This window comes from Hipposideros armiger, unplaced genomic scaffold, assembly GCF_001890085.2.
Source record: "Hipposideros armiger isolate ML-2016 unplaced genomic scaffold, ASM189008v1 scaffold_177, whole genome shotgun sequence".
NCBI lineage: Eukaryota > Metazoa > Chordata > Mammalia > Chiroptera > Hipposideridae > Hipposideros > Hipposideros armiger.
Window position 1 is genome coordinate 1,379,254 of NW_017731527.1, and position 22,813 is coordinate 1,402,066.

General features: G+C 34.3%; 1 protein-coding gene across 2 annotated transcripts; it reads right to left on the bottom strand.

The window, feature by feature from the left end:
* Positions 1 to 2,515: 2,515 nt before the first annotated feature.
* Positions 2,516 to 13,465, bottom strand: NTS (neurotensin). Of its 2 annotated transcripts, none has more exons than XM_019652296.1 (4): positions 13,176 to 13,258; positions 11,187 to 11,248; positions 5,747 to 5,971; positions 2,516 to 3,245 (listed from the first exon to the last, which is right to left on the bottom strand). In XM_019652296.1, the coding sequence occupies exons 2-4, from the start codon at positions 11,232 to 11,234 to the stop codon at positions 3,096 to 3,098; spliced, it is 423 nt and encodes a 140-aa protein (XP_019507841.1). In that variant the 5' UTR covers positions 11,235 to 11,248; positions 13,176 to 13,258; the 3' UTR covers positions 2,516 to 3,095. The 2 variants fall into 2 exon arrangements, with proteins under 2 accessions (XP_019507841.1, XP_019507840.1); XM_019652295.1 differs by having other exon boundaries at positions 2,518 to 3,245; positions 13,208 to 13,465.
* Positions 13,466 to 22,813: the final 9,348 nt, after the last annotated feature.

A 22,813-nucleotide genomic window follows, 5' to 3' on the forward strand; every position in this document is an offset into this window, starting at 1 on the left:
GATGTGAAGAAATAACCCATAAAAAGGCCTAGAGAAGATGGTAACTATTAAAATAATGGCTGAGGTATTGTATCAATAAGGCTGAAAAGTACAGTATCTTAAATAAGTTATAAATACATTTCTCTTTCAAGTGACAGCATGATTGGTCCAGGACAGTGAGGCAGCTTTGCTCCACAAAGTAGCTCAAAGCCTTAAGCTCCATCAATCAGTACCATCCTCAAGAGAAAGGTATCCATTTGTGTGCTTAAAATAAATTCAAATTTAAGACAAAAAATGGGAGGAAAGTAAAAGTTCGAGGAGTTAAATTTCTCTTTAAGTTTTAAAAGGGCCACACACTGTACACAGTTTTTTCTACTCAATATCCCATTAGCTCCAACTTTGTCATTCCTAGTGACAAGAGAGGTTGGAAATGTAGCCTCCAGCTGAATGTCCTGTATACTCAGGAAAAATAATTTTTTGCCAGAAGAGCTTTCCAGAAAAGAGGTTTCAGCAACTTAAAGGCTATGAAGCAAGAACAAGCCCCATATTAAAGGAATTACAAGAAGGCCCATCTGACTGGAGGAGAATGGGTGAAATGAAATTGAGAAATGGCTAAATGCCAGATTGTTTCAGGCCTTCTAAGACAGAATTTGGGTTTTATTCAAAGTGCAATGGAAAGATATAGTGAGATTTTGAGAAGTGAAGTGTGGCATAATCTAATTAATATTTTTAAAAACTGGATTCTGCTATGTGAATGTAGATGGATAAAAACAATAACAGGTAGAGCAGTTAGAAAGAAATTGCCATAGTCCAAGGGGGAGAACTTGTAGCTTAGGTCAGGAGTGGTGGATTTGGCCAGACGTAAATGGATTTGAGATGTATTTTGAATGCAAAGCCAACAAGAGTTCTTAACTGATGAAATGGCCGGTGTGTGTTAAAGAGAAGCGTTAAGAATGACAACTAGGTTTTCAGCCAGAGCAGATATAGGACCATTTGCTGAGATGAGGTAGTGAAGGGGTAAGCCTCAAAAGAGAAGAGACAATTTCTCTATTGAAATGGAAGAGTGAGGGGTAAATGCAGGGTGGGTGTTACATTTGGTAGTAGAGAAAAGATATAATTTTCTTATTGCTCTTAATTTTTACTGAAGTCATTAGAAAGTCATCTGATGAAAGTGAGGAGAATGACAAGTGTTGCAATTCAAAGAAGAGAAGGTATAAAACCACCACCAGTGAGAATTAGAGGAAAAAATTGATGAGGCAAATGTAGTAACAGTTCTGGGCAGCATGAAGGACACACTTGGGATGTGTGATCAGTTTTAAGTGGGATTCTTCAACAAGGGTTGGTTGCTCTTCTCCAGCGATTTCAGCTTCTCAGGCGAAGTCAAAATCAGGGGGAGATTTCAGTTTAACAGTGTTTTCATAGGCTCATATAATATAGGACAGTGAGTTGAGGGTCACGAGTGAGTGATTTTAATTTTGGGCCATAGAATCTAGGCCAAGTAAAGATCAAAGTGAGGGCATGAGTAGAAGATGAGGAGTGAAAGGAGGTGGGGACAATGGATTAGACAAGATAATAAATGTTGGAGGAGGAGTGCTAGGTTATGTTAACTGGAAAGAAAAGATGATGTTTAAAGAGGTTTAATTCACTGGTAGTTGAAAGTTCTATGGCATGACCATGAAAGTGATTGGATGAGATGAAATGGATAAAATGTTTATTATTGGAAGTGAAGATGTCAGGAACTGAGAGGGAAGATTACTGAATGAATCTTGCACATGTATGCAGGAATCTTCAAGGATAATGAAGTAAGTAATTGGAGACGAGTAGTTGTTCAAAACACAGAGGGTTAGTGTTTTTACATCATGTGAAATTACATCATGATCTGTAGTTTTTGAAGAAGAAAGGAAAACTGGTATGAAAGTGGTCAGAAGAACTCCTAAATTTATGCTATTAATATGTTCCATTTTAAACATTTTATATATATCGGACCATTTAATCCTCCTCCAAACCCTATTATTTTCCATATTTGGATGCTGAGGAAACAGGTTAAATAAGTTGACTAAGGTTATTAGTGAATAGTGGAGCTAAATCCAGGCATTGTGACCCCAGAGTGTGCACTCATAATCAATCACTATGATATAGTTTCTTTCTTAGGATCACTGCTTTGGGCACTTTTTAATGTTGAAGCTGATAAGATGGTAAAAGATGTGGGGGGGGGGGTTGAGAAGGCATGGTTTTACCAGAAAAACTCAGAGATCAATGGGCTTCTCTTAAATCCTACTGAGAGGGGTTTAGCCTGGGGGGGGGGGTAATCCCATCAAAAGGACATTTGAAGTGTTATTTTTAAGTATTATTTTTGCCTCAAAAATTTCCTCCCAGTTGGGAAATATAGTAGTCACACATATTCCTCAGTGAAGTTAAAAATAAAGCTAGCATTTACTGAATCAAGTGTGAGGGGGGAAAAGTCAATAAAGGGTAACTCTTCTAATATAAGTCAATCTGTGGAGAAACATGTGGTTCTGATGGCTTATTATCTTTTTATTAACCATTAAGTTCATTTAACAGAAAAACAAATTCAGTTGAAAATCATACATTAAGATAGGCATAATTAGCAATAGTTCATTAATTATTCTTTTAAGATTATCCTATTCACTTCTACCTTCCCATATCTGAGAGATTCAGGAGTGAGTCTAGAAAAGAGCATGTATTTCTCTCAATTAAAAAAAAAATGTTCAGCAAAATAATAAAAGAAGTTCTATTACTTTGTTTGGGGCTAATGATATGTAGGCTAGACTTTGCCATAGGACCCTGTTAAAATCTCTTACAATTTGGTTTAAAATGTCAAACATTTTGACTGTTTAAACAACCCATTAAGTGCTTTACAAAATTACAAAACATTCTATATGTGACTTAATATCTAATCCAATTATACACAACACATCATGCTCAAGATCTAGATTTATTTGAAAACATTTAATCCAATTTATATTAATGCAGAAAAATCACATCCAATAAACCACAATTGTAGAGCAGACAAAATAATTGTATTCTGACACATTTCCACACAAGGATAATTTGATATTTAATTAAAGAATGATAAGTCACAATCACATAGCCTCTCAGTAGTAGTAAGAACCTCTTTTGAGTATGTAGGGCCTTCTGGGTTTATTCTCATACAGCTGGCGTTTCAGAATGTAAGGAATTTTTCTCTTTATTACTTCTTCTTTTTCATTTTTGTCATTTCCATCAAGAACATCTTCCTGAATTAACTGCAAAATAGGCAAAATATGAATGAAACTTAAGTGCATAAAGTCTTTCATTTCAGAGTATTTGTCTACATTTTCTCTCATGTGCTATTCTGACAGTAAGACCTATGTGAATGAGATATGAGGTCAAAAGCAATGGAGTGTTTTGTCCAAGGACGGAGATGACTATCAAGTGGCTGAGAAAGGATGAGAACATGATTTTTCTGATTCTCTGTTCAGTGTTCTTCCTAGTTCATCAGGCCGGCCTTTTTAAAACTGTTCTTTATACGTCAAGACCATATGCTAATACCTCCAACTAAAGGAACACACTTAATCAAACTTGGAGTATTTTTCAGGTTTCAACTAATGTTAGACCAAAATGTTGTAGAAATATATCATAAATCAAAACAAATAGTTTTGACTCTAGTAAAACTAGTTTGGCCTCAAAGGTCAACAGGATTTCAAATTCAATTAAATTATTTACTGACTTGACTTGAAAGCCATGCCAAAGATCAATTTCTCAATCATAGAGAGGACACCTTGCTAACTTAGTCATAGAAATTAAGGTATGTGAAAGCTCTGTGCAAATGGTAAAGATGTCTTTAGATTGTGGTGCTTAATAAGTCAAAGCAAGTTCAGATTCAATAACTTGAGAGAGTTACTCTCCAGGTAGAATCTTGCCTAATATCTCATGGAGTATACCCCATTCTAAAATTAGTTTCAAACACTTTTTTCTGATAATACTGTTCTTATTCAAAACCTTCAGCTAGCATTAAATATTTAAGAATACCTTCTAGAGTTTAGCACATAAATTATGTGAAATTTAAAAACTAAATACTTAAGATAATAATTTTTATTGTCTTGTATTTCTTATTGTCTTCTAATTTTTGGGATGACTATAATACTGACAGAAGACTAAGTTTTTAATCTTAATTGAAATGCATTGAATCACAAAATAGTACTTTATTTCAACCCACAGCTATTCAATTTCAGAGAAGGAAAAATAGCTACTGTCAGACAATCTAGTTTCTTAATCTATTGTTTCTCCCTGCATACAGTCTGTAATTACTTGTACTATGCTCTGAATGATATTATCTTTTTATTTTAAATCACTCAGTAACATTTAAAATATCAAAAGTTCTAATCTTATGTGTACCTGATTTGTCTGTATAGTACTTTATTGAGGGTTCCCCCCCCCCGGGATAAATAGAATGTAATTAACATTTCTCTATGTAAAAGTTAGTATTTTTCAAGTGTTAATGACTTAATATTTTAAAGACTAAACAATTTATTTGGAATTGGAATTTAAGGGTGAATAATCCAACAAGTAAAAATTAAAACTATTTTTTTTGGTTTTTGCCTAGAAAACATCTTTTGTTTATAAGTTAAAATAAACACTAGATGCTCTGTTTTGCATTTCCTCTTTTCCACAGGGTATCTGTGATAGTCAGTTATAGAGATCTTTACTTAGCAGGGGAGGCACCCTCAAATCCCCAGTGTGGGTGTAAGCCCAGAATATAAATCATTAAACACAGTTCTCTTAGAGGTTAATCTGAAAGAAATGTTCATCTTCTGGAGCAAATCTTTTTAATCTCTTCTCTTCCTATTTTTTTTTCTTTTTACTGTAAAGCATCTTTCACTCTTCCAAACAAACATTCCCAAGCCAAAGGTGGTAAGTCACCAGTGCAGTTTTTAATACCACAGATTCATCCAGTCTTTCATTGTAGTTCTGTATAATGGGACTTGGCTGTCTTGGCTATGGTGGCCCTGGTTTAGCTGCTAAAAATTCCTGAAATCCACAAATTCAATTAAAATTGAAAAAATATATGTGGATATTTTATATGTATTTGAATATATGTATATATATGATATATGACCTATGTCATGTGACACATGACATATGACATATTATATATTATGTATTATGTATGTATATAGTATATAACAATTTTATATTATAAATATTAGATATAGTATTTATATTATTTTAATATAACATATGAGATTTTAATATATAATATATATTAAATTATATGGATTAATATATGCATTTGAATATATTAGGCAGAAAGGTGGGATACATTTTATATATATCCATCCGACCTTTCTGCCTAATATATTCAAATACAAATAGAACCTTTAGTGTTTTGTATTTGTTTATATATAAAAACACATGACTTAGCCTTTCTAAGAAAGCATTTTGTGTTCCCTAATTTTCTTAGGCATGGCATCACCACCACCACCACCAAAACTTGCCTAAGCATGCCATCCATTTAACTACAATAAAAGCATGTGGATCGAATCTGCCTTAAGATATATCCCTCTTTTAAGATTAAAGAAAGAAATATTTTGCTGAATTCCAAATATTTGAAACCACTTTGAAGATCTGAAGAAATGTTAACCTCAACATGGTTTATTCTTCTTTAATATTTATAAGTCTTCCTTTTACGACAACGATCAGGATAAAAAAATCAGTACAAATGAGAGCTAACCATAATTATATTCATATTCTGTTTTTGTTTTACCTCCCAGTGTTGAAACGCCCTGCTGCGACAGATAGTTCGGATCTGGTATATTGTCAGCATTGCTTCCAAGCTAAAGCCATCCAAGGCAGCAGGAAATTTCCTTCTTGTAATAAGCTCTTCTTCACGAAACTCTCCTGCTTCCTCATCTGGGCTGTTCAGGTTATTTATAAGACTGCACACACTTAGCAATGTCATTTTCCAAGCGGGAACACTTGCCTTACTGGTCTAAAATATTTTAAAAAACATTGCATTTAAAACTTATATGAATAAGAAATAAATCTATATTGTGCTAAGGCATTACATTTTAGAGTCTAATTGTTACTAGCCTAATAAATATACTGGCTTTAATTTAGTAAACCCATATCACAAAGTTGAATAGTGCCAATACTTCATATTATCTATTTTAAAAAATGCAATAAAGTTATACTCACACACACATGAGCAAAGACAGAGGAAAATATAAATGACAATAAGTAGAAATATATAAATATATATACACATCACAGATAAAAATATTAAAAATTCCATTCTCTCTTTATTGCACTTCAGTTTAGTGTTTAATGGAGCAGGGACTAAGATGATACTAATAAATTTGGACAATTACAGTAGTGAGAGACCACTAATCTATTTCACACATTAAGGGGTGTCATAAGCAGAATCACAGTTCACCAATTTATTTGCAAATTATAATGTTTTCTAGAATTACCATTCTTTTCTAATAAGATCATGTCTGAAACCATTATTACCATAATCTGCCTCTTTCCTATGTGCCAACAATAATCAATGAGAAAATATAAGGTCTTAGGAGAAACTAAATGTGTAATAATTAGTAAAAATTAACAAAAATGTCAAAGGGCATCAATGAAAGAATGCATAAATTTTTCCTAAAGGCAATAAAAAATTTTTTGAAGGACCACAAAGCCATGATGGGAAGACTCAATAACAATAGTATCAGGTGTCATTTCTCTCTGAATTATTCTCCAAATGTAATGCAATTGAAAATCAAAGTTCCGATTTGCAAAATATGGGGAGTTTGAAAGTTAGAGGAGGGGACTTGGCAAAATAATTATGTTAATTTGGAAGCATGAATGTGTGAGAATAAACAAGAAGTTGATAGAAAGGAACTTACTCTACTAGATGGTAAAATGTACTTTAATGCTTCACTAAGCAAAGAAATGAATTAATAGAGCAAGAATAAACATAAATCTCAACAGAAGATAACATAGTATTTAAAAATAAATTCAAGTACATATGAGTAATGAGTATGTGACATATAGCAGAGCTCACATTTGAAATCCCTGGGACGTAAATCTGGATTTAGATCTAGTTATAACTTTTATTAACATATTATAGTCTAATAATAGTCAAATGAGTTAATATGAATAAGAATAAAAGTGTGTAAATATACAGAATTTATTTTATCAACCCTAAAAAATATCACTGAGCAAATGTCCAAACTAGAATCCTTAAGCAAAATTATAATTTTAAATCATAAATGTGTAAGTTATCTCTCCGGAAAAAGAACAGCGTGAACTAAAATCAAAAGCAACCTACACGGTAAAAGCGGCCACTAAATGTTAATATCCTTAACACTGGTGGAACACTTCAAAAAGAAAACTGTGAATACCCAAATTAAAAACAACAACAAAAACAAAACAATAAACTAGACATTTTAAAACTTGGATAAGTATGAACAGACAGGTCACAGAACCTCTTATCAAATAAGAAATATATAAAAGAAACATGTGGAATGTTGTTCAGCTTGGCTGCCATTAGACCTGAAGACTTTAAAGAGTGCAAGTACACTCTTGTGTACTTACTTATGGGGACACCTGGACACGAACACTTCTTTCCCTGAATGTTTGTTGGTCTGGGTGCAGATGGACATGATTTTTTGAAGGATGTTTTGGCAATTTGTATTAAAATTGTCAATGTACATATCCTTTGATTAAGATACTATCCTAAGTACAGGCAAATCTGTGCGTGCAAAGGGGATCACTATAATGTTTTCAACAGTTTGGAAACCCTTTCAACTATGCCCCTTGCATATGACTATCCAGCCATTATTTGAATTTTTCTGCTATGAAAACTTAGAGGAAATATTGTGTGGCAGTAACACCTTATGTCCCTCTAATTAATGGGGTACTATAATATTACATTCAAAAAGCTCTTTAGAGATCATCTGAGTATTTTCTAAAGTGTTTTCCTTAGAACCCTAGTTCTGCTCTCACTATTTTTCTTAAAAAGTAGTTCTATTGTCAAGTAAATTGGAAAACTTGAATTTAAAGAAAACTTAAAGGCTTTTTACTTATACATATTCATTGTAACTTTTCAATGGTGCCAATACAGTATCCAACATTTCCCAAACTAATTGGAGCACAGAAGTCTTTATTCATCAAGTATCTGTCAAGCCTAGTGTTGTCTGATTATTTTTGGATGAGAAAACTTTATCATCTTGTTCCCTTCTGCCAGTTAAAATACACATCACATCACTCAACTGTTTAACGTCACGTTAACTAACCTGTCATACCTAGGAAGCACAGAGAAAACACTCTTGACCAAACGATGTCTGAGTAGACACGTATTTGAAAATGTTTTGTATGAGGTTTCAATTATTATATTTCACTCAGGAAAATGACAAAGACTCTCCACTTGACCAAACCTGAGTCAAGCTACCCAGTGCCTTCTTCTTGACTAGGTCCAGACCTTGGATTCTGTCCTTGTTCTGTTTAGTCATGTTTTAGCAAAAATCCTGCTAGAATTAATGAAAATGCCTCACCCTTGGTATCTGATCACTTAGAAATATTTGCTACTGGATCAAATTTCCACGCTCAATATCAAAATGCTGTTGAGTTCTCTAGGAAAAAATCCTCCTAGCCTTATTGTTCCCTCTTAGCAACTTTCCATCCACTGACACCACCCTCCTCCTTGGCTGTAAATCCACACTTGCCTTTGTGGTATTCGGAGTTGAGTCCAATCTCTGCAAAATCCCCAGTGCAGTAGTCTTCCTTACTCTCTTTAACACATCTTATGAATTATTTTCTTTAACAATAAACATTCTTATTAAATTATTGTATACAAATGTTTATAATAGACCTAAGCTTATAGATAAGAAAGAATATTGTCTCCTCTTGCTTTTAAGATGAGAAGAACAAGAAGATAAGTGGTTCCCACTTATCATTATTTGATTAACTCTCTAATACTGAATAAGATCCCAGTCAAATTTCTATTGCCTTCATTAAATGGACCTAATCAATATGACTAATAATCACTACCTGTAATATACTGAACTCAGATGAGCTCAGCATGTGATAAATTCAAATATTTCACTAAACTGAAAATAAAGTCATCTGGGGAGGAACCCTAAAGTTTTTATAGTTGAATAAAAATGGTCAGGGTTAGTAATGAATCCTAGCTTTCCATTATTAGTTCATAAATATTTATTAAACTCCTACTGTATACAAGGCATTGGTTTGATCATAGAAAATTAAAATATTGCAGCAGATTTTTAGAGAGTTAACCAAACATACTGTGTCAGGTTCTCTTTCTTAATAAAACTATCCCAAACTCTAGCCAACAAAATTCTACCTATAGGGTAAGGATGGTTGTAGCAAAAACACACTCATCCAATTAAGGAAGAGAAACCTAAAGTGTCAAGACTGAGTGGGTGCTTTGCTTCAGAAATTAGCAGGAGTTTTGAGCACTTCCTTTCTTACCTTAACATGTGTTGAGTCTCCAGCCTTGGTCTCTCAGTGTTATAACTGATTTCACCAGGTGACTGTCTCGCTTCAAGATTTGTTTTTCTTTGAGAAACACCTTTTAGTTGAGAACCCTGTTCTCCAACTCTACATTTAGATACACATTGATTGACTCACTCTGGGTAAATCAATATAGTGTGAGAGCATGGTAATCAGGTATATCCTAATTGAAATTTTTTTCCTGGTACAGGTTGGGATCTAGGAACCTTGCTTTCAAGACTGCTAAGAGGGGAATAATAGGGTCCAGTATACAAAGTTTTACTTGCTTCAATAAAAACAATGAGCAGGCACAGATAATATTCCTGTTATAGGAATGATTTAAATCCAGGCATGGATTTAGTGTAAATGTATCTTAGAGATCATGAACCCAACCCCAGCATTTGTCCATCAATGGATGAATGGATAGGGAGGAGGTGGTACATATATACAGTGGAATATTGCTCGGGCAGGGAAAGGAATGTGTTCTTGTCATCTGCGGCAGCATGGATGCACCTGGAGGTTATTGTGCTGAGTGAAGAATGTCAGACAGAGAAACACAGATGCAATATAATTTCACTTGTATGTGGAATCTAAATTACAAAATAAACAAGCAAAACAGAAACAAACTCATAGATACAGGGATATTTTGATGGTTGCCAGATGGGAGGGGGTTGAGGGGGTGGGTGGGAAAAAGGAAGGGATCAAGAAGTACAAATTGGTTATTACAAAATAGTCATGGGGATATAAAGTAAAGCACAAGGAATTTAGTCAATGATATGGTTAATAATTATGTATAGTGCCAGGTTGGTACTAGATTACTCAGGGGATCAATTTTTAAATTATATAAATGTCCAATTATTATGTTGTACACCTTGAAATTAATATAAAACAATATTGAATGTCAACTGCAATGAAAAAATTTAAAAAGGGGGAAATAAGAGGTCTAAATTTCCAGGTATAAAACATATAAGTTATGAGGATGTAAGGTACAGCATAGTATGGTGTCAGATGGTTGCTGGATTTAGCATGGTGATCATTTCTTTAGGTATATAAATGCTGAGTAACTATAGTATACACTAGAAACTAATATAATATTGTATGATAGTTATATTTTTGATAAAAATCTTTTAAAAAATAATAAAGAAATGAAGGCAAGCAGTGTTAACTACCCATTTGCTTAAGAGCAAATCATTCTTACATCACAGTTGCTGGATTAGATCTCCAAGCTTCTGTTTACCAGTCTATTGCCCTTTACACTCTGCCACATTGCTTTATGGATTGTCATGAACTTTCATTTTTAATTTAGGAACTCCATTTTGCTCTCTCCAATGTAATAAAAAAGGCAAAAGTGTCACTTAATTTTCATTTATGGATTTAACATGAGGCCAATATACCTTTCATCATACACAATTTGATAAGAATGGAAAAGGGATTCCTTTAAATATATGTACATGTCCACATAAATAATATGTGACTATTTAATTAAAGTTACAATATACTGATTGATAGGCACTATAATTTTTTCTCCTGTCACATCAGCACACTTAACTCCTTTGAACTCAAGGAAAAGTTTCTCGAGAAAGAATATGCCTCCCAGTGAACTTTTCAGTCTTGACGGAAAGTTATTACTATAGGAAAAAGACCCCATGTTTATGAGAGTTCATATGTTTTTCAATCCTTGGTTAAAGAGAAGAAAAAGTTACCTTTGATGTACGCATATTGGTCAATAAATCTGCTTCCAACGCTTTCATTTCCTCTTCTGAATCTGAGTAAAATAAAAACCATATGTTTACTATATAATCACATATCATATAATTATATTGTAACCTGGAGATTTTAGATTAATCTCAGAAAAATTTAGTTTTAGAAGCTTATTGTCTTTTGTCTGTATTTATTCAACTTGAAATAGCATTGAGAAAAAAATATATAGTTTTAATTTAGGCTAATAGGCAGCTAGAATAAGAAGCACATCTAAGAAAATAAACACATGATTATATGCCAAGAGGGCTATTGACGATTTACAGTTGTTTATTCTCTAAATCTCAGAATTAAAAAAAAAGAAAAGATTAGATCATATAATAGAAATGTCATCAAATATGCTGGTTAATTTTCACCAACAATAGTTCACATATATAGAATATATGCATAGTGATATTTAAAAACACAGCATAATGAAAAGGTGTGTACTAGAGACTTTAAGAAAACAACACAAAAACAGAATTGCTTACTGATAATCTTGGAATAAGACATTCAGGTTTATTTAAGTTGAGCTGCTATTTTATAAAATACACTTTGAAGGATTTGTTTTTCTACTTTAAACAAGAATTTAGAAGTATGTGTATTTAGCAATTTTATCACAGTCCATTGAGAAAATCATATAAGCAGAAGTGGAGATGCCTAGCAATACATGTATAATAGCATTGAAAATGAATTTTTGATTTTTTTTTGGAATATCCTTACCAGTTTCCATTAATGAATATTCCACAGAGAAGAAAAAATATAGAAAATATTACAAGACAGTAAAAATACAGTTATAGAGCATTGTAATAAGATGATTTAATTCAAACTCACTGATCTATATGTCATAAAACAAAGCAGAAGTTAGAATGACTCAAGAAAATTTGATATTTACTTCATAACAAAGTTTGCAAAGTTGGAAGTTCCGGTATTTTTTTAAATATCAAAAGAAATTTAAAGTTTTGATACATAACATATCTGATAGATTTAATTTTATAATTTAAATTGTAGCAGGAGTTTGAATTAAACATTTCAATGTCATATTTATAAGATAAAAAAGTATAAAACAGGTTAAATTATTTTTCCTGCATTTATTCTGTTTCCTTTTTAACTTTGATGTGAACATTTAATTATTTTTAAACGTCAATTGAAGTATATTGCCGTCATTATATCTCATGTTCCTCTTCCAAATTTAAATCTTATTTTCAACATGAAATATGGCTAGATATTTAGCAATAAATAGTTTCTCCTTAATCATCACATGGAAAACAGTCTACAGATAATTTTCATTAATATCAGAGTGCCAATTTTCCAAATGCCTTTTGTATCAATTTAAATGACATGCAACAAATAAAATAATTAAATTAATGAGATGTGCATTTGTCACATAGAAAGACTATATAAAATATAGTCTCAAGAAAGACAGGATATTTTTGTATTTTTATAGAAATAATTTTCTACAAATAATGCTTCATTCATTTATTCATTAATCATCAATTTTTGCATTGCTATCTTAACACACACACAGTTAAGCAAAATAATTTGGAGGAGGAAAAAGCCACTGCCATCTAACAGAATGACTGAGGATGAGGTACAGCATTTTGAATGCAATGGGTTTTAATTATGGGTTTGCATTTTGACAGATACCGCCTCTGTCCTTCACTTAGATAGTGGCCAGTCTAGTTGAAGTTTTATGGGGGTTTTTGTTATTTTTTTCCCCTCTGGAAGTCACGTTCTATAGGAGGGCATAAAGCATTTCATTGAAGTCCCTTTGGTTGCCTTGCATATTTATAAAACAGAAAACAAATCTTTCAGTTCTTGTAACCTCAAAGACAGAGAAAGAAATATTCAGCTTCTATCACTAAAAAGCAAATCCAGAATAAGGAAGAAACACTTCTCCTTGGATACATTAATGTAAGTAGCAACACACTGCAAAACAAGGAAAAATAAATCACCTGAGGGAGTTGTGAAAAGCTGCTGCGCTTACCTGAGCACAGACTCCAGGAGCTGAAAGCCAGGAGCATCATGCACACCAGCTGGATTTTCATTCCTGCCATCATCTCCTGGAGATTTCTAGTGAGTCAAGTCCATAAACATCAGAGACTCGCTGAACGGGGGGCTCTCTCTAGTGCTTCCTCTTGCCTTCAGCTGACGTTGCAAGTAACTGAACTATGAGAGATGCTCTGGCCATCCCCTATATATATATGCGTGTGTTTATATATATATATATATGTATGTGCAGGAGGATGATGTCACAATATAATAATACAGGGATTATCTTTTCAGGATGTTCCCTCCCTCATCCCCATCCCTCCCCTCTTCTCCCCACTTCCTCCTCCCTTTTCCTTTGCCCCCCTCTCTCCTCTCCCACTCCTGAACCTGGACTGAAAGTAACATCTTCCCTAATTGCCACTGCTACTCCAGATTTCTGACTCACGAAAGAATCATTCAAAAGCAATTCCATAGAGAGCATCACTGGAAAAGAACTTGCAGTACCATTCTCTCTATTTCCTCTCATTCCTTGACTCCAAGAAGTTGTCATTTTGATTTTGCTAAGCATGAGATCTGTTATTTCTGATATAAGCAACATATCCAGAATGAATGCACAAAATCAGTGATTCTTTAGATTTGGGAATTCTTAAAGAGTTAGGGTTCCTTTCTGATAACTCACACTTTTGAGCAAATAATTTATAGTGGCAGAACTAATAAAGTCTTTGATAATATGTGCTAAAAGAAGGAAGAAAGTGAAAGATAAGCAGAGAATTGGTTATAATATTGGGGTTAAGCAAAATAACTTAGGTAAAGGAAAAAAAACAATTAAAAAGTACTAGCAGCTCTAAGGAATAAGACATTATTTCTTAACAACTTGAGAAGTTTTTAATTTAAGTAACTGGGATAATGACTGAAATATGTATGCTGACTTTTGATTAAATGACTTAGAAAAAGAATTTCATGTTTATAAAGTCTGATTATAAATGATTTATGTAGCAGCAGGTGGAAAATGTATTATTGTGTCACCAATTGCGGTTTTCTAATTCTTTACTCTTTTTCTGTCATTCTTGATTTTATATCCTATTCACTGTTATATCTTTCTCACTGTTTTTCACCATTGCACTGAATTTCTTTCCCTGTTACAGTCATAAAACTGAGGTTGTACTGCCAGAAATGAGACAATCTTAAATAACCACCATTCACCAAAGTGACATTTATAAGACAGTATCTTTAAGTATTTCAGAAGTTACAATGATACTCCTTCCCTCTCTAAGTTCTCAGAAGAAAATAGCTTATAATGTCTTTTGGAGTGAAGCTTTCTTCTTGCGTTAATTATTTAGGATACATGGAGTCATCTGGAAAAAGTATGCTCTCAGGAATGTGAATATGTGAAGATAAAGGTGCCTGAGACTTGTTCACTTTTGCATATATCAATCATGTAGTATAAATCAAGAAAAGATTGAGTTCTATAGAGTTGATTTATATTATATGATATATGTGTATGAGATTAATGACTCTGTTTTGCCCTAAACTTAAGGAAATGAATTGACTTGAAATGTTTAATAAATAATTAAATTAGCAGTCATTCATATAATTTAATGTTCAGGAATTTTACAGTAGTGGATGTTTTCATTACTTTTAGTTTGTTTTACAAACTTACATACAATACAATATTAAACATCACTCACTTGAGGAAAATGTTATATAAAAGGTAATTAATTGACAAAAAATGTGCAATATATGTCTAAATTTGTGCTTTCCTGCCACGAGGTGGCGCAATAGAAGTTTAAAAGGCTTTATTTTCACTTAACTGATGAGAGTTATACTTAGTTTCTTCTGTCAGAGCTTCTTTATGACAGAATCCTTTTAAAGCCACTTTTAAACAAATTATATATTCTTTGCATGGTATTTAAATTAGCTGCTTTATCTGTTTTTGAATTCAAATACAAAGAATAATCTTTTTAAATGTGTGACAGAGGCCGAACAGTAAAAAGGAAGTGTGATTTCTATTTTTCTCAAGTTATTATTTCTTTAATACATGAAGCTCAAGGAAACGTTGACAAATTTTTTTTATAAAGTTTATTGGGATGACAATTGTTAATAAAGTTACATAGCTAGAATCTTGACAACATTTATTCCTAATTAATTAGAAAATAGTTGAAGAATGAATAAGAAAATTAATTTTGTTTTAAGTATATCACTTAGATGTTAGCTGTCTTAAGCATTGTTTTAAATATATGATAAATCTGAAAAAAAATGGGAGAAAATTTCAAATGATTCAAAATCAAATGGATAGTATGCGTTATTTTTCCTTGGGGGGGAAAAGACGTGTAACTTTTTGTGGTAAAATTATGATATGTATATAAACCTTATCTGTGTTCTAACTGGTATTTTAAAAAAATCTATTATTCCTTTTTTTTTTTAGCCCCAACGCCTCCGAGGTATAGAAAAAATAATTAAACAAATTATTTAAGAAGATAGATTATGTGTGGATATTTGCCTTTAAAAAGTATTCTAGGAAGCACCCAAATGATGCCTTTAATGCAGGATTTTAGGACCTTTCTATGAAGATGGGTGAACTGTTTTTCCTAAAGGCTTTATGCCTAAAATCCTTCTAACAGTTATTTAACTCTTAAACTAACTAATAGAGTTTGAACATTACGCTTTGATTATATTCATTTGTTGGCTTTCCAGTCTGAGGTCACCATGGAGTGGCTAATTCTAGGTTTTATCTGTGTACCTATCTAAGTAGATTTATCTGGGTATCTGTAGATTGCAACCTCTCTACCGTAAATAGGTTTCTGAGCTTCTACTGTGACTTAATTAAGACATTTATTAAGTAATGACTTAAAACAATCAAGAGATTGTTGATTAAATAATAAAAAAGAGACACCTTAAGTACTGACAATTGGAAAGAATGGTCTGTGACCTCTTTTAATTTGGAGACGGGAAAGCTCAGCAATTATTGGATGAGCAGTGGTTCCTCAGTCCCAGGTTTCTCCCTGTAACACTGGAGCCTTCCTCTCCCCATTAACGAATTCCTGGGCTCTCCAACCTTTTTATTTTTACCTTAATTCCTAAAACAACTTGTGGTGTTTCTACCATCTGGAATCTGCCCTCCGTCTTCCCTGTCTCTCATTTCCTGACGTTATCTCTAATTTTTAAAAAGATTGTATTTTATGGCCTAAGCAAAGGAAACCTACTTCTAAGTTTGAATCCTGAAAAGTTGTCTCATCTACTTCTACTATTCCCCATTTCTGCTAAATGCTCATTCATTTGTGGTAAACTATGAAGGGGAACAGAATTTGCCACCCCCAAATATGCCTCTTTGAAATATTGATTATCTTGAACTGGCTTTTTTAAGAAACAGCAAACACAGAAGAATAAGAAAATCTTCATTTGTGAAGGTGTCAACCTCTCTGTACCAGGAACAGAAGGATGACTAGCTCTCTAGAAACTCTTGTGGAGAAGGCCAGGGCTTAAATTTGCATAACCATGCCCGTGTTTACTGTGCTTTTCCTGGTGACTTACCATAACTAGCTTTCCCCCACCCCGCAATATTTTCTTTTGCTTTTGCTGGAGATGGTATTTAAAGTGGTGATGGGCCATTTTGGAGAGCTACTCAGTTTTTCTGGGTCTCTCCCATGTATACAGGAGGAATACATGTTATTAAACTTTCCATTTGTTTTTCTCCTGTTCATCTGTCTTTTTTTATTACAGGGAGGGTCTCAGCCAAGAACCTAGAATGATAGAGGGGAAATTATTTCTCCTCCCCTACAACTGTAAACCTCTGGATGGAAAAGACTCTCACTCATCATTTGTAGATCCTCTTCTTCCGAGGCTTATAATCCTTAAGTGTTCAGTACGTATTGAACACATTTAATTGAAATACTAATCATTTTAAATTTATAACATGCTTTTCCATGTTTCCATTTGTAACATTTCCTTCAGCCACATCTCTACTTTATTCAATTATTTAAAACTCCTTTTTATCATTAATCTTTATATTTATGTAAACCTTTAACCAAGTCAGCTTTCTCAACCTTCAGTCATTTTTGTCTTCCATGACTGGAAAAGTCAACCTTAAAAAGTTATTTAAGAACAGTTCCCTGGGATTATGTGCATTCATCAGCTGAGTGCTTAGGATAAATTGTGGGTTTACTCAATTCCTCTAAATGAATCTCTGGTTTGGAACTGTACCTCTGATTCATCTGAACAAACAGTGATGTAAATCTCTTTGTAAACTCAATTGATTTTTCTGTTCAATTAAAGTCTATTTTCTAGACGTACAAATAGTGATCTGCATGCATATACCCACACCCACATGTATTATCTTTCACACAAAATGCATATGACTCTGACCTCGGAGATCTAGGTAAATGTAAACCAAATGTCCAATTTCCCAATCTACATGTAACCATAATCTGCCCATAGTATCTATAAATTCCCAGATCATTTCCTTTGCCTCTACCTTTCTCTGCTTTTGCATCTTTATAGGTAATTATCTTGGAAAAATTAGTGATAGATTTCTGTAGTCAAAACATATTTTACAACTTAAACTTCAATTATAGCACAAGCTTTGCCTGGGATTCACACGAGTTGTCGTATTTTTGGAATGATGATCCAAATTGTAGTTACTGCTGATCTCACTTATGATCTTGTTTCTCATATCTAAAAAAAGGAGATGTCCACAAAATACTACCCACTATGTATAATGCTCAAGTAATTGTTCCTTATAAGCTTCACTTTTGTGTAAGAACAAAATGAAAGCATTACAGAAAAACAAAAAGTTCATAACAGGTTTCTTTTTCTTAGTTTTACAAATCAGAGTGTAATTTTTCCCTAGTGTCCCTGATAAGTCTCAAGGCTTTGAATTTTATCTATTCCTTAACTATCTCCCAATTTTTATCTCTGATTACCCAAATCGTGTAACCAATCACATCTCCAGCAGCTTTACTTGAAAGATCATTGGACAAACTTACGGGCTGAAATAAAGCTTTAGATTCCTCCAAACACCTCTCCTAAACACATTCTTCCCTCCAGTGTTCTCCATTTTAGTGAGTTGCAAATTCAATTCACTGAGTTGCACAGATCCAAAAACTAGAAGCAATTTACTTTTGTTTCCTCTTCACCCACCACTTCTAAGCAATCAAAACCCCCTGGGGTGCAGGTATATTCCAAATCTAAGTACTTTTTCTTATTCTGTTACCATCAACCAGCTCCAAGCCATCACAGCTCCCCTGAGTTGCAGCAAGAGTCACTTGAACTGCATCCCAACCAACAGTCTTGGTCCATTTTAATACAGTTGCCACAGTAGCCACAGAAGTTATTTTAAAACGGTAAATCTATTCTTGTTAGCCTCTGCTTAAAACTCTCTACAGGTTTCCTATTATACTTAGAACAAATTCCTGACCATGGCCTGTACTATCCTGAGTGGGTCTCTGCCTCCATCTCTATTCATATCCTACCATTTTTTTTTCCTTCTGTCTGTATATTTCAAGCACATGGGCCTTTTGGCTTTTCCGCAAACATACCAACATTTTCCTCAGAGATAAACATTGTAATTGGATTACTGTTCACCAAATACTCACTCCCTGCCTCATGCCAGTGTGGATGGAATACGCTCCCCAACTCTTAGACCATGATTTTGGCCCTGAGGCTTGCTTCAGCCAATGGAATGTGGGCAGACATAAGGAAAAGCAAAGACCTGATATGTGTTTGCTGCATGGAGATTGCCCTCTCGCTGTTCCGCCACTGCCACAAAAACTTTTCCTAGATGGTCTTAAAATGAGGAGAAACATGAATCAGAGCTGAACTAGCTGTCTTGCAAACCCGCAATGTGAAGCAAAGCTTGCTCAGCTTAAAGCAGGCTCACCCTGGCTAGCTCACAGACATATGAAGAAGATTAAATTATTGGTTTTAAGTAACTGAGTTTTAGACTGGTGTGTTATGCAGCATTTGTGTGTGTGTGTGTATGTGTGTGTGTGTGTGTGTGTGTGTGTGTGTGTGTGTGTGTGTGTGTGGCAATAGTTGACTGATACAGCCATTATTATTATTTGTTTTTTAGCTGAGCCATCCTGTCACCTGTTGGCAGTTCAGCGGCTGCTCAGCTCAGGCCAGGAATTGAACCGCTGTTACTCAGAGCTCAAAATCTTGAGCGAGCTCTTAACCAACTGAGCCACTCAGCCGTCCCGATACAGCCATTATTGTAAAACTCCTCCCACTGCTACTCCATTCAATTTCTGTCGTTTTTATTTGTCCATTTCTTTTTAATATTTTCTAAGTGAAAGTAAGATTTTTGGGGTTTTTTTTTTGTTGTTTTTGTTTTGTTTTGTTTTGTTTTTGGCCTTGTTTCTTTTATTCAGAAAACACAAAACAATGCTTCTCCACAGTAGGCATTCGGTAAGTATTGTTAACTGAATAAATTAATGAACTAATGAAATTCTAAGCACCCCTCCCTGATGGTTTTAGGGGAGCTATCTCTCCCTCACCTCTCACAAGGACGTTTTTATTCTCCAATCTGTGAACAGTGAAACCCAGGAAGCAAATATCTTTTGGAGAGATTCCTAGCCAAATGGTATGAGAGAATGCTTTTCTTCAAGGGAGTCTTGAAGATTATTTTAAATTGCAATTGGCATTATATAAGTTACCATTAAGGAAAAGTGGGAGTATGGAGGCCTAACGGCACCTGTTGGGGTTTCCAATTTGGTGAGCTAATTGTGCAGAATGAATAGGAGGGGCAAGCTGTTAGAGGCAGAGGGCTGGAGGGAACAATACAGCACTCTGAGTCCAGAAACAGCTGCTGTAACTAACACCACAGGCCTCAGAGTCATCTAAAGATTAAACCCGAAATTTATTTATTGAAAACCTACTCTATCACAGGCTTGGTGCCAGATTAATTTGATTTCATGTAACATAACATACTGTGAGGCAGAGTTCACAGACTCATACTATTTCCATTGTGTAGGTTAAAAATAAATAAATAAAATGAGACGTAGAGAGTTTGAATAAGAGTAAGGGGACTTATTAAGTGGAGCTTGGATAGGACTAAACAGTGCTTTTGATTCTAAAGCAACAGTTAATCTTTGTAATATTAATACCGATCCAAGAACAAGTCCAAGAAAAACTTGTATTAATGTGTTGTAGAAAACATGATGGCAAGTAAAGCACAGGTCAACACTTTTAACCTAAAAGTACATTTAGTAAAAAATCAGGTTGGATTCTATTTTCAAATTGACTCTAATTCATCAGTTTAACCTTGTTTTTTCTTCTTTTGCAGATTTAGGTGCATTATATTATTATTATTTTTTTATTATTATTATTAGTTTCAGGTGTACAAAACAATGCAATAGTTATACTTTTCACCCATCACAAAATGACCACGCCCTCCCCCAATGCACCGCTCCCCCACCCCCAATATCATACATATGTATTGCAATGCCATTGACTCCACTCCTCACACTGTACTCCACATCCCATGACTATATATATATTAAATTATAGTTGACATACAATATTATACAACATCAGTTTCAGGTGTATAGTGCAGTGATCATGCCTCTACACTTTCCATGGAGTGGTCTCCTTAACAATACATGAGTCCCTCTGGCCCCCTAAAAAACATTTACAACATTATTGATTATATTCCCCAAACTGTCTTTCCTATCTTTGTGGCAATATTGAAGTTACCAATTTATGTTGTCTCGTCCCTTCCCATTCTCCCTCATCCCCACCCCCATCCCATCTAGCAATCATGAGTTTTCCTGTGTGTCTTTGAGACTATTTCTGTTTACATTACTCTTTTATTCAGTTTTTTAGATTCCACTTATAAGTGAAATCATATGGTATTTGTCTTTCTCTGACTGACTTATTTCAGTTAACATAATGTTCTCTAGGTCCATCCACATTGTTGCAAATGGTACGATTTCATTCTTGTTTATAGCAGAATAATACTCCATTGTATAAATGTACCACCGTTTCTTAATCCAGTCCTCTACCGATGGGCATTTTGGCTATTGTAAATAGCGCTGCAATGAACATAGGGGTGCATATATTTTTTCGAATTAGTATCTTGGGTTTCTCTGGATAAATACCTAAGAGTGGAGTTGCTGGGTCATAAGGTAGTTCCATTTCCAGCTTTTTGAGATACCTCCATACTGATTTCCATATTGGCTGCACCAGTCTGCAGTCCCACCAACAGTGCACCAGGGTTCCCTTTTCTCCATAGCCTTGCCAGCACTTGCTGTTTGTTGATTTATTGATGATAGCCATTCTGACCAGAGTGAGGTTGTATCTCATTGTGGGTTTTATTTGCATTTCTCTAATGATTAGTGAGGTCAAACATTTTTTCATATGCCTGTTGGCCATCTGTATGTCCTTTTTAGAGAAAAGTTTCTTCATATCCTCTGCCTAATTTTTAATTAGGTCGTTTGTTTATTTGGTATTGAGTTGCATGAGTGTTTTATAAATTTAAGATATTAGCCCATTATCAAATATATCGTTGACAAATATCTTCACCCACTCAGTAGGCTTCCTTTTTGTTTTATTGATGTTTTCCTTTGCTGTGAAAAAAAACTTAAGTTTGATGTAATCCCATATGTTTACTTTTTCTTTTATTTCCCTTGACTGTGGGGATATATCAGTAAAAATATTGCTCAGGGTAATGTCTGCAAATTTACTCCCTATATTTTCTTCCAGGAGTTTTATGGTTTCAGGTCTTACATTTAAGTCTTCAGTCCATTTTTAATTTGTTCTTGTATATGGCGTAAGGAGCTGGTCCAATTTCACTTTTTTGCATGTGTCAGTCCAAATTTCCCAGCACCATTTATTAAACAGATTATCTTTACCCCAATGTAAATTCTTGCTTCTATTGTCATAGATTAACTGACCATATATGAATGAATTTATTTCTGGGCTCTCTATTCTGTTCTATTGATCTATGTGCCTGCTTTTATGCCAGTACCATGCTGTTTTGATTACTGGAGCCTTATAATATGATTTAGCGTAATACCCCTGACTTTGTTATTATTTCTCAGGATTGCCATGGCTATTCGGAGTGGTGCATTATATTATTAAAAAATATATATAGGGCTGGCCAAGTGGCACGTTGCATAAGAGTTGGCTTGGGACACCAGCTCTGAGGAGCAGAACCCCGGTTTGGATCCTATGTTAGGGCCAGTGACACTGCCCTCTACAGCTAAGATGGTGAACAATAGCTCCACGTGGAGCTGGGATGCCGTGAGTCGCCCATTGGTGTAGGTTCCAGTGGGGCTGCAGTGGGCTGCCGTGAGCTACCATGAGAGGCCGGCAGCTGGCGTGAGCTGCCAAGAGCCGCCGTGAGCGGCTGTCCAGCGGTCCCTGACTGGTCTGCCTCACTCGGGAAAAGCGAAATGATAATACCAACATGGGCCAGTGAAGCGATGTCCTCCACAGCTAGACTGAAGAACAAAAGGACAGCAACTTGTCTGCTCCCCTTCCCTGATTCCCCAATGCTGTTCCCCTCCCCCAATTCCCCAATAAAGTCTTTAAAAAATTAAAAATTAAATAAATAAATAAATAAATAAATAATTTATCTCAGAATCCTCCTTCTTATAATAAAGAC